Below are 12,261 nucleotides of genomic sequence, written 5' to 3'. Positions count from 1 at the left end.
TTCAGGCACTGAGAACAATTGGTGAGCAGGTATCCCAAGTAACTGGAGCCAGGAAGCACATGGTAGGAATTGGGTTAATTCCATTAAGCAGTTTGGTGACAGAAGGTGCTTTAGTGTTAGAACGGGCTGCTCTCCAAGGCAGGGAATTGCTGCGGATTAGCCCTATGCTCCTTGGGGTAATTAGGACCATGTGTTCCACTGAGAGCAGGGGTGTAGCCAAGCAGCTAAGGGGAGGATGCAGCTGGAGAGCTGGTTCAAAGGATGTCGGTGTGCCTCAGCCTGGCAGCCATGGCCCCTCTCAGGGTAGTTAGTTTTCTTCCTTGTCCCAGCAGTATCAGTGACAAGTGGCAGAGGGATCTTGTCTTTACATTTGCAGAGGCAGAAGCATTTTAACTGGGTGTTGACTGGGCTCCATTGAAGTGCCTGGAGAATGGTAGTGAAATGAGGCTTATTCCATTTCAGATTGGAAGGCTGTGCAATTTGTGGGGTGGGAGGGCAAAGCCTGGGGAACCTGCCTGTGATGGCTTCCTGTCACCCTGGGAGCAGAGCAGGCACCTCTGGGGCTGCCTGGAAGAGGCTGGCTGTGCAAAGTGGTAGGGCTGGGGAAGGGACAGCTGTGCCCCACACATTTGGGGTGGTGTCACAGTGCCAAGGGAGTGGTGGCAGGCTGGTGAGGGAGGAGGCTGGTAATTGTCTGACGAGGAGGTGGTGGCTGGGTGCTGGCACGTGTGGTGGGCTCTGTGAAGACAAGAGCATGAATCTGGTGTGGGACAGATCTGCCAGCTGTGTTTGGCCAGAGGGCTTCAAGAAGTTGGAAGCCCTGCAGCAAAGGGAAAAGCACTTCCCAGCAGCAGAGGGGAGTTAGTGGCCTTTTGAGTCTTGTTCTCTGCTCGCTCTGGGTTTATTTGGTGAATTCCTGTCCTTCCCTTTTCCAGATGGTGACCCGAACGAAGAAGATATTTGTGGGTGGTCTGTCTGTGAACACTACTGTGGAGGATGTGAAACAATATTTCGAGCAGTTTGGAAAGGTAAGTCTCTTGAGTGATGTTGGATCAAAGCTGTTGCTTCTGGGGCAAAAGGAGTTTTCTGAACTTTTGTGGGGGCGGGATTAGAAGCTTGAGTCTCTTGCAAGGGTTAAGTAGATTAAAGGTCAGTTACAGATGCTGGCTGGCTGTAATGTCCTTGTAGGGGCTACAGCCTGTGACTCCTGCCCTGTGGTGATTTGAAACAGAGTTTATCCTTGTTCCCAGAGTTGCTAGGACCTCAGCTATGGGAAATTTTTCCTATCCAGAAGCCTCTTGTGGCTCACAGATTTGCAGTTTGTTCAAATGCTGGAGGAAGGTTTGTAGCTCCTAACAGAGTGGCTGCCTTATCAAACCTCTGATTTTGGCTTTTAACTCAGAGGCCTCTAGAAACTTTGGCCTCTAGAAACTTTGAGTTTCTAACTCAAAACGTTGTGATTTATTTTTCATTAATCCTTTATTAAAAATAAGTCTTTTGGTCCTGAAACTTCTGCTGAGTCTTGGGCAAGTGGTGGTGTAAGTTTTGTATGGTTGAAGAAAGTTTGGCACTAAGGCTGTCCCTTGTGTTGGTCTGGCTCTTCTGTGGCCAGTGGTGGCTCAGGGAAGGGTGGGCTACTGTGGCTGGAAGTCACTTGTGCCATGGTCCATGACAGCCAGGTGTGTGAATTGTGAGACTGAACCAAATCTGAGCATTGAAGGGAGTTCAGTTGTGACCTTTCAGCTGAGGAGGTTGTCAGCATCTCCAGGAGTGCTATCAGCAGGATTAGACTGAAGGATCCCAAGATTTTTAATGGGATTAGGAATTGAAGGGGATCATTGTACCCAAGTGCTGAGTGTGGTCACCTCTGTGGGCAGGACGTTGTCACTGTTTCACTGTTGTTCAGTGGAGTTGTGCATAGGTTTGCTCTTTGGGGCAGGAAGTGTTGGATTCTTCAGCTCTTGGAACCTTCCTGCCCAGTTAGGAGGGAAGAACGTGGTTTGGTTGCTGATGGAATCATGGTCATGGAGGGAGGTACCATGGAAGCTGCAGCGTGGAGATGAAGGCTTGGTATTAATCTTCTTTTGAAATTTCCTACAAAAGGGTGATGTCATATTAAGGCACACTAATTAGTGAAAGGAAAGGGGGTTTTGTAACCAGATTTGCCATATTGCTGAAACTTTTGGGCAGAAAGTTTGATACAAGTATCTGCTCAGAACTTTGCTTCTGAAGACAAATTTGCATGTCCTGGTGTGCAAAGTGGGACTCTGTTCACTTCTAAGAGAAAGTGGTCGGATATCCTCATGTTTGCCAGTTGGTAGCTCTGTGTGCTTTCATTTTCTATAAGAAATGGGCAAACTCTGTTGTGTCCCCAAGAGCTTTTACATGGTATCCTCAAGGGTGCCACCACTAAAGGTGGTGGTGTTCATGTGTCTGTGCAGTCTGAAGGCTGTTGGACTTGCAAGTTCTCCTGTGCTGCTGATGGATGTGTTTGATAGGAAAACAAATTGTCTTTGGCATAATCCCCTTTTAACTTTGACTGTATCCCTGCTAATTCAAAGAAGCATGTCACAGGGCACTCAGTCTACAGGCAGTTACAGTTGCTCTAGTCTGAGCACTCCTTTCCAGCTCTTTTGGGGTGCTGTTATGTTTCTCCTGTTTAATGGTTGTGTGCTGAGAGGTGTTCTGATGTCAGGCAAGGACTGGTTGTGTGAGCCGGTTTTCTGGAGTGGGCAGGAGGGAGAGTTCTGCACAGCGATTCATTTCTGAAGAACCAGTGTCCTGGACAACATCCAGAGCTTCAAGTCTGCGTGGGGCTGGAGCAGTTGCCCCCTTGGCTCTGCTGGAACCTCCATGGGGAGGTGTTAGTGTTGGTCAGATTGACTTGCTGTTTTCAGGGCAATTTTCAGACTCATCTGTGCACTTCAGATGAGAGACTCTTCAGAGCTCTTGTGTAAAGCATCATTCCTGGCCTGTAACCATCTTCCAGACTAAGCCTGAAATAATTCACCCATGGCCAGGAGAATTGTTTCCTGAGAGATTCTCTATAGTAGAGAGCTTGGATGGGCAGGATCGATAGGAAAGTGCATTTCAGAGGAAAGCCTTGTGGCCTTCACCTCTGGAGTTCTGAGCTCTGAATGTGCTGTTGTATGGTTTGTAGGGTTAAGCCTGTTGCCTTCAGTTTCAGCTGTTGCTCGTGGAAAACATGATTTTGATGCACAGTCTCTTTTGGTGGCTCTTTATGATGTGCTGGGGCCTCCCAGATTTCAGAGGTCTCCTGGAATCTCATCTTTATGGGTGTCCCAGATGTCATGAGTGGTCTTCATCTCTTTGATTTATGGCATCTTTAAGTGAGAGGTGCTGGAGCTCCAGTCATGGTATCCTCATCTCAGAAAATGTTTTTTCATTAAGACTTCCCAAGTCATTTGGGTCCAGTACTGCTTCTGGAATTGTATCAGGACTGTGTGAAAAGCAACTGTTAAGGATGCTCTTTTGAAAGCATTTCTTTAGAGGACCTACCCTATTAGGAAAGAGCTTTGTAACTATTCCCTTCTCTTTGAAGTGGCCCCACAGTCACCTAGGACATGGCAGGACAAAAATTGCTCCTCTTTCCTCCTGCCTATCCAAGGAAGGCATGGGAACACTTCGGATCTAGAGAGGAGAGAGCTGAGAGCACCAGCATCCTGTCTTGATTGCTCAAGGTGCCAGGGTCCCAGGGGTGATTTTTAGTAATTGTTGAGAATCCAGTGGCAAACTTAGTTTGGATGTTGGCTTTAGGGGGAGATCATGCTCTGCTTCTGAGGACAGGGGAGTCCAGGCTGCTGGATGGCTTTTGCATGAAGGTTTGTATGTCACCCTCAGGCCACAAGCCTGAGTGTGTCTCAGATTTGCCACCATTTAAGATCTTTAAATTAGAATAGATGCTTTTGAAAAATACATTTTAGCCCAGACAGAAAGCATGTACATGCTGAAGGAATTACAAGAGGAAGTGCTATGGCCTGCAGAACAGATGAGGTCAAATTAGATTATCATAATGTTCTCTCCAGTTCAAATCCATGAACTGCAGCTCACAAGCCTACCAAGGTGGTTGGTGTCAGTGCATCTCAGGTCAGATGCAGCACACCTCCTACATCCATTAGCAGGAAAAAAATGGAACTTTAGTTGGGCTGCAAAGGAAATGGTTTTCTATTTCATTAGACAAAAGTCCCAGATGTGATTTTTCCATTTTGGCATTTCTGCTTATTCTCTTATTTTTGTTTTGTTTTGTTTTCTTTCCTTGCTGTGTCCAAAACCTTCTCTCACCTTTGTAAAATGGAAGTGGCAAAAAAAAGGTGAAAATGTGTGAAAAGGAAATCCGTGAGTATTACTTAGTGATAAAGCAAGAGAGGGAGAGACTGGCACCCTAGTTCTTCATATCAAAATACTTGGTTTTAACAGGCACAAAAGGTGAAGCTTCAAAGAGGATCCCAAATACACTGTGTCTCTGCTTCAAAGAGGATTCACTTTGGGGTTTTTTCCCTTCCAAAACTCTGACTAAAAAATATATGGGCTGCTGTTTTCCTGAGAAAGAAAATACAAAATTGGGTTGGTTTTTTTGTTTTTTTGGTTTTTTTTTTTTTTTGTACAGAGAGAGAGAGACTGAAAAGTGATCTCAAGCTGGCTGTGGTTTGTCAGGTGCAGCTGCGAGGGCTTTGAGCATAGCAGGATCTCTAGGAAACACCTCTCTGGTTCCAAAACTTGAATCTCTCTGAGATCCAAGCTCAGGCCATGCACATGCTTTCTAAAGGAGATTATTTTTTCAACTGTAGGACAGAAGTCCTGGAAAGACTTTCATTCACAGTATGTGTAGCCAAGTACTTTGGCTTAAGTTGGATGGTGTTGAAGATCATTAGACAGCAAAAGGAATTATTTCAACAGCTTCTCTAGATTCAGGCTACCACCCTCACTGAAACCTGAAAGAGAAAGAGAGGAGGAAGGTGTCTTGCAGCTACCACCTCAGGCACAGCTAGTCTTCTGTCTAGTTCAACATGTATGAGAATGCCAGAGGAGCTCAAGTTGCAGCTTCCTCCTTTGCTACTTCAACCTGTGGGGACATGTTGTTCTGTATTATTTTTGGGGAGGAAAAGGAGTTGTCCATCAGAGTAATTTCTTTGGACTGTTGGGTCTTTGATCTTGTAAGCAAGGTTATTTGTTTCAAATCAAAACTGAAAAAACTCAGATCATCTTTCTAATGCAAGAGTTGTTCTGATGAAGTTTTGTGGTAGAGAAGGTTATATAAATTGCAAGATAGGAGGAGGCTTAGAACAAATAAAGTCATTTTATCATGGAGCATATCTAAACTATGAAATCTTTGCTGCGGGAAGTTGTTGCTAAAATTTACATAGGCTCCAAAATGATTGGGCAAATTCATGGAAGGTCTTTTAACATACACAGACACCCTTTTGAATTCAGAAAATCTCCAAATCACAAATAGCTTGGATGGGGATGTTGTGTTCTGGGCTCTGTGGTAATATCCTTGCCTTATCTTTATGTTCTTCCAAAATTGTCTGTTGGTTGATATCTTGGGAGGTTTTGGGCAAGGCAGAGCTCTGCTCTAACTTGATGCAGCTGGTCTTTTGTTTGTCATTAGGAGAGAAGCTGATCTTAACAGAAACTGGAAGTGCAGAGGTCCTGGAAGAAATGGGGGCCTGCACCTGAATCAGGTTTTTGAACTCATGGTTTTGTAATGTGCTTTTACATTTGGTGAAGCAGCAGTGCAGGAAATACATTCCCAGTGACGTCTTTGCATGACTCACTAATCAGTTGCAGCACCAAGGGTGCTTGGAAAGTGCTTAAAACCAGTCTGCATCTCTCACTGGGCCTGAGGTAATTGTGTGTGGATGAGTCGGCCATGAAAGCTCAGCCTCTGTGAGGCAGCTCTTGCCCAGAGAGAGATGTCCTCTCTAAAAATACCCTGGAAGCAAACAAGAAAAAAGATCTGGGGTCTGAGGAGGGTTCTGACCTTTAGGCTGCCATCTAATACTCCATCCAAATTCTGGACCTGAGAGGTCCTGAGATCTCTCTGGGGTGATGGCTGTTACTGTTGCCATGAGGGAAAATCACAGTATCTGAGGTGCTGGATCAGATGAGGGTCTGTCACAAATGCCTATTCATGTAGTCCTGCCACAAGAATGGGGTGGTTGACTTAGGTGTGTGCAATGAGTTTTCCCTGCTGACTAATGGGAAAACCTTCAGATACTGATGGCAAATGTCTTTAAGGAAGACTTGTTTCTGTGCTTACAGTGGCCATGATTTTCCTCACTTTGGATTGGGAGAATGTTAATTAATTAATCCTTAATCTGCTGCTCTCTGGAAATTTCAGGGATCAAAGCTACTTGTCAACCTGCTGTGGATTTCCAAACTGGATTTTGGATTTTCTTCCACATATCAGAGGGCAATTTATGTAAATTCTCACACATAACATGGTTGCCATGAACAGATGGGGAGGGGAGGAGAAGGGGAATCTGATCACCTCTCTTGTGGCAGTAGGCAGTTTGGCCTGTGGTAACAATGCCTCTGGAACAAAGGGTTCTCTGTGCTCCGCATCTGGTAGGCACATAGCCAAAACCACTCTAGCAGTAATGGTCAGTCAGGTCTTCTGGGGTTCACCTGATATTTGCCAGGTGCCTGTGTGAGAGTGGGCAAGGACACCTGGACAGTCTGTTCTCTTCTCTGTGGCATGGAGCAGGCTCTGTCCCCTTGGCCAAGTCTCATTCCCAGAGTTCTGCCCGTGGGTCTGCAGAGCAGGGTAAGAAGGGTCTGAAAGGCACAGCACACCTGCTCCCTGGAGGCAGCCTCTCTGTCCGTGTATCCTCCTCCTGGAATTGGCCTGTCCTGTTTGTGCAGCTGGGACAACCTCACAGGGCTGTTAATGCTGTCTGTCTCTTGACAGGATGCCTGAGTGGTTTCTAGATAGTTTGGTTTCTATTTTCCATATGGAAGCTGTCTCAACAGTTACTATTTTTCTGCCTAACTTTACTACAAATGTGTTGCTATGATTCCTTCTAGGACCGGCTCAGACATTTTTATTTGCAGTTCAGGTGGAAGATGTCCATCTCCACAGACCCTTTGCTTTCAAAACTACCAACTTTCAAAATCTGCCTTTGTGAAAGTGCATCCATATTTCCTATCAAACTGGCATGGGAAATTATTATTTTATTAAATCTGCATGAGGATGTCATTGGCTTCCCGTTTCATTCTTAGTTATCTGCTTTTCATTCTTAGTTATCTGCTATGGGGAAAATTGAGAGATATTAGAGTGGAATGAAAACCCCCAGGTATTTTGGCCAAGGCTGGATGGATCATTTGTAGTTATGGTACCTTTAAGTGAGAGGTGCTGAAGCTTCAGTCATGGTATCCTCATCTCAGAAAATGTTTTTTTTTCAGGTAGACTTTTTCCTGTAATTTGGGTCTAGTACTACTGGAATTGCATTGGGACTGTGTGAAAAGGAACTGTTGAGGATGCCCTTTTAAAGTATTTCTTTAGGGGACTTACCCTCTGAGAAAGGGCTTTCTCTGAGTGAACTCTGTTCATTCTTCTTCCAAGTGCCCTCACAGTTTTTTAGTACCTGGCAGGACAAAAATTGCTCCTCTTTTCTCCTGCCTGTCCAGGGAAGGCACAGGAACACTTAGGATCTAGAGAGAAGACAGCAGATTTCTTAAGCTCAAGGTACTAGGTTCCTAGTGGTGATTTTTAGTCAATTGTTGAGAATCCAGTGGCAAGCTCAGTTTGGATGTTGGCTTTAGGGGGAGATCATGCTCTGCTTCTGAGGACAGGGGAATCCAGGCTGCTGGATGGCTTTTGCATGAAGGTTTGTATGTCACCCTCAGGCCACAAGTCTGAGTGTGTCTTAGATTTGCCACCACTTTAAATTAGAATAGATGCTTTTGAAAAATACATTTTAGCCCAGACAGAAAGCATGCAAAAAAAAAAAAAAAAAAAAAATCACTCCTCTTTTTTTACCTTCTTATTTAGGAAAGGCATAGGAACACTTAGGACCTAGAAAGCAGGGAGGACCAAGCCATCCTGTCTGATTCCTCTAGCTCAAGGCACCAGGTTCCTGGGGGCGATCATTTACAAGAGCATGTAGTGCCAGGACAAGGGGGAACGGTTTCAAACTGAAAAAGAGAGAGAGAGAGTAAGTTTAGATTGGCTCTTAGGATGAAGTTGTTCCTGGTGAGGCCGAGGCCCAGGCTGCCCAGAGAACCTGTGGCTGCCCCATCTGGGGCAGGTCCAAGGCCAGGTTGGAGGGGCTGCACCAGCCTGGTGGAAGGGTCTGAAGGCCCTGCACAGAGCCGCGGGGCTGGAAGGAGGGGATGAATCCCTCGGGAATGCCGGTTCGCCTGTGCTGGGGTGCCGGAGGCCCCCGGTGGGTGCCCTCCCGAAGCCCATGGCAGGCCGCGGGCCCGGAGCGCTGCGGGGCGGCTTTGTGAGCCGCTAATCCGGGCCCCAGCTGCCATGGCGGCCGCGTTGCCATCGCGACGGCCCCGCCGGCGGCCGCCTTTGTTGGGGCCCGGCGCGGCCCAGCCGGGAAAGGCCCAACGCGGAGGGAAGAGCGGGGGTGGGGGATTGCGGTGGTTCAGCACCACAATAGCTGCCCACTTACGGCCCGTGGGGGTGTAGAATCGGTGCAGGCAGAGCTTTGGTGGGTGCTGGATATGGTGCCTCAGAGTGAGGGTCTGCCCAAGTTATCCATGGCAGGAGACAGATGTATGTATCCCCTGTAGCCAGGGTTAGGCAGGATCTGGGCCCTGCTTTACCTCACAGGTGTGTGCTGAGACCACCCAACTGAGCCCACAGGCTGCCTTGAAAGGAGACATAAAGATGGTCATGTGTAGGTTTTAATGGCAATAAAATATATCAGTTACAGTCATACACAGAGTTGAAGCCCTGGAGTTGTGTGCACACACACACATATATATATATACACACACACTTATGTACTGTATAAGATTTAGTTTTTAGCAGGAAACAGCTTTCAAATAGAGTACATGTGTTACAATAAATATGTCTTTGCAAGGCAAGTACATTTTGGAGTGCTGGGTACACCTCAAAGCAGAGCCATCAGAAAAAGCGCAGAAGGAGGAAGGCTGCAGCTCTCCTCACAGCATACAGCATGGTTTGGGATGAAATGGTTGTACATCTTCTTTCTCTGAGTGCTTGAGTGCTGTGGCAGTGCCCAGCCATTGCCTGGGATATTGCTGTGCCAGGAGTTTGTGTGGAAGTGCAGTGGGCTGTGCCACTTGCAGCTGCTCCTGCTTCCCAGGCTCTGCAGAGAGGAGGGCTGGTCAGGCAGAGTAAGTCAGCAGTGGGCCTGTGCTCATTGACACTAGTTTGTTTTTTTTTTTTCCTCACGCCCATATCTCATTGTCATGGGTTTGTGGTCTCCAGCTACCTGAGCTAGGAGTGGCACTACCTCAGAGTGCCTTTGACACAGCTTTCTCCCAGTGTTTACTGGGGAGGAGAACAGCTACTTCTCCAGCCTTTTGGTGAACTGCATGGGAGAATGGATCTAGACTTTAAAATGGGGAAAACCAGACAATAAAACCTGTTGAACTTTTTAAAGCCATGTCTTGCCTCCCTCCAGCACATCACAGTTGTGCTGTGCCATGAAGGGAAATGGTGCAGATGTGGGAGCAAGTGGCAATGGGGAATGACAGCATGAGGAGCTGCTCTCGGCACCCATCTCCCTAACTGTGTGTCCTGGGAAGCTGCTGAGGAGTTGCTTCGGGTCTGTGTCAAGGCTTATGTCCCCTGTGGCTCCAGACTGGATGCTTGGCATGTTTCTCAGGTGTTTGTTTACTTGGCTGAGGAGGCTGAGCCAGGATGGTAAGTGTGTGAGATGAGCAGGAGCCAGGTTGTCTGTTGTCACCTGGAGTGGATGTGTTAGACAATGCCAAGGGCATCAAATATGATCCCTGTCTGCTTATGTTGGTACTGGAAATATCAGTAAGGGCTGCTTCCATCCACCTGGCCCTGAGGTGGAGCTGAGTGTCCTGGGGGCCTGAGAGTGGGAGCCTCTCCCTTCCTGACTGGGGCTGTGGGGTCTCCATGGGCAAAGCCCGTGGCTGCCTTTGCCAGGGCTCTGCCCTGTCCAGTGACTGTTCAGGAGGAGGCAGCAGTGCAGATTCTTCCCGGGGCAAGGCAAGGGAGTAATCCTGTAGAGTTGGGGGCCGTGCAGGGCTTGCTGCTCAGGGAGGGGCTGTTTCACATGGAGAAGGAGGAGGGCCAGGGCAGCTGCTGGCCAGAGACTGCTGCCACCTCCCCTGAGCACTTGCACGTCCAGTTTCATAATCGGATTAAGGCAGTGGTATTAGAGGAGGGATGGGTCAGTGGGACAGGTTTACACTGGGGCTTACACGGAGGGGATTGAAGTGTATTTTTTAACCCTGCTCGGGCTGACCTGCGGAGTGGATGTGGCTCCGCAAGGCAACACTCACGGGAAGATGGGGGGAAAAGTGGCACCAGGCGGTGATGTGCCGGGGAGGAGAGCAGCCCCAGGCCGGCTGGGGGATGGGATCCGGCCGCCCCTCCCCCCGGGAAGGCAGCCCTGCTCAGGCCTTGCAGTAAATTTGCTCTAATTACAGCCTCCAGCAGTGGGAAACCTCACTTAGAGGAAAGGCTCCTCATGGGGTGGGGGTGGGGGCGCTTCCCAGCTTTCCCAGGCAGGCTCTGTTGTCTGAGGCCTCCGCTTCCCCCACCGCTGGGAGGCCCCTTATTCCTCTCCCCTCTCTCCAGCTTTGCTTCTCTGCCCCCCTTTGATTCTCCTCTCCTTTGAGGCCAGGATTTGGTAACAATGCCCTCCCTGCTCCTTGGCCCCCGGCTGGAGCTGCAGGCAAACAATTGGGGTCGCTCGCTGCCAGGGGCTGGGCCGAAAGGGCTCAGCCCAGCAGCACCTGCCCCGGGCTGGTGGGGGGACCAGGGCCATGCTGGTTGTGGCTTGAGGAAGTGCCTGGTGCGATAGCTTATGTGTACTGCATATGTGTGCACACCCTGTTTCCTTCTTGGGGACAGGATGTCTCATCTTGATCCCCTCAGGTTTGGGAAAGCCGGGGAAGCTCTGAACAATTGAGTTGGAGGATGCTTGTTGCAGCAGTAATAATCTGACTGTAGCCACTCTCTTTGCAGGTGGATGATGCGATGCTGATGTTTGACAAGACAACCAACCGACACCGAGGTGAGAGCTGTCTTCTGGCCCTAGGAGAGGTTATTGCAGAGGATTTGCCTCCTGCCTTGCCTAGGGAGGGGTCCAAGCAGCAGGGGATGCAGGTCGCAGCTGCTCTCTATCTTGCCTCCAGTCACCCCATTCTTTTGCATCTGCATCTTTTACCAGTGGCCCTTGCAGCACAGAGAGCTTTTGTCCAGTGCGTTTCCTGTGCTGTAAACTCGTCGAGTTGCAGATATGTGAGAGGAGACGGCCCCCTCCTCTGCATGCTCACCTCCGTGGCTCCAGCCTGCAGTGTGTGTCTTACCTTGTCCCGAGTAATCTGAGCTCTGGGAAAGCTGACACGAGAGCCTGAAGAGTGCCTGCTTCTCGCCCCTTCCTCGGCCTGGAGCCCACTTGTGCTCCCAGGTCACCTTTTCTTACCCGAGTCCTGCTGGTGGAGTCTGGTTACAGGATGGGAGCAAGGCTGTACTATTTGTGCTATACAGACCCAGCCCATCCATGGGTGTCCCTGCCTTCCTGGTCAGTCCTCAGACCAACTACCTGGTGGTGTGGCAGGGCTTGACACTTGCATCCAACTCGGAGATTTAATGGCAACAGCTTGACCTGCAAACTTAGCTTCAGCCTCTTCCCAGTCAGGGTCAGTAACAGCCCTATGCTGGCTGCTTTCCTGTGTGTTGTTTGAAGCACTTCCAAGCACTCCTGCCCCCAGAGCAGCGAGGGAACTCTCCCTTCTGCTCTTGCTACTCTCTGTGCCCTTCAGATTTTTACTTTTTTGTAAAGCCATTAAATCTACTCTGACTGCCAGGCCTCGGCAGTCCTAGGATGTTGTTCCAGCTTCATCTTGAAAGGGAAGAAGCATTAACCCCTGTTCCTCCATGGGTGCCTGCCAGTCACTGGTCCAATTAGAGCTGTTGGGCATTTTGGGAGGCAGCAGGGAGAGCTGCTAGCCACTGTGTCAGCAGAGAGGGGGCTCAGCCCAGGGCATAGCAGGCCTGGTGGGAGTCTGATGGGGCTCAGGACTGCTTTTGGCATTTTTCTGCTGAATTCCTGAGCT

The 12,261-nt window shown here is 48.8% G+C and overlaps 1 protein-coding gene across 4 annotated transcripts in view; it reads left to right on the top strand.

The window, feature by feature from the left end:
* MSI1 (musashi RNA binding protein 1) overlaps nucleotides 1-12,261 on the top strand; it is a 30,276-nt gene that overhangs the window by 6,405 nt on the left and 11,610 nt on the right. For all 4 annotated transcript variants that reach the window (XM_071445517.1, XM_071445516.1, XM_071445515.1 and 1 more), the window contains exons 6-7: nucleotides 936-1,028; nucleotides 11,168-11,216. In XM_071445517.1, the coding sequence (XP_071301618.1) occupies nucleotides 936-1,028; nucleotides 11,168-11,216 (142 nt within the window). The remainder of the gene's footprint in view (nucleotides 1-935; nucleotides 1,029-11,167; nucleotides 11,217-12,261) is intronic.

Source organism: Agelaius tricolor, unplaced genomic scaffold (genome assembly GCF_023055355.1).
Source record: "Agelaius tricolor isolate 1412-34295 unplaced genomic scaffold, bAgeTri1.0.p SCAF_20, whole genome shotgun sequence".
In the NCBI taxonomy this organism is placed as follows: Eukaryota; Metazoa; Chordata; class Aves; order Passeriformes; family Icteridae; genus Agelaius; species Agelaius tricolor.
The sequence above is the reverse complement of the archived record's forward strand: the minus strand, read 5'-3'. Positions and strand labels throughout refer to the sequence as shown.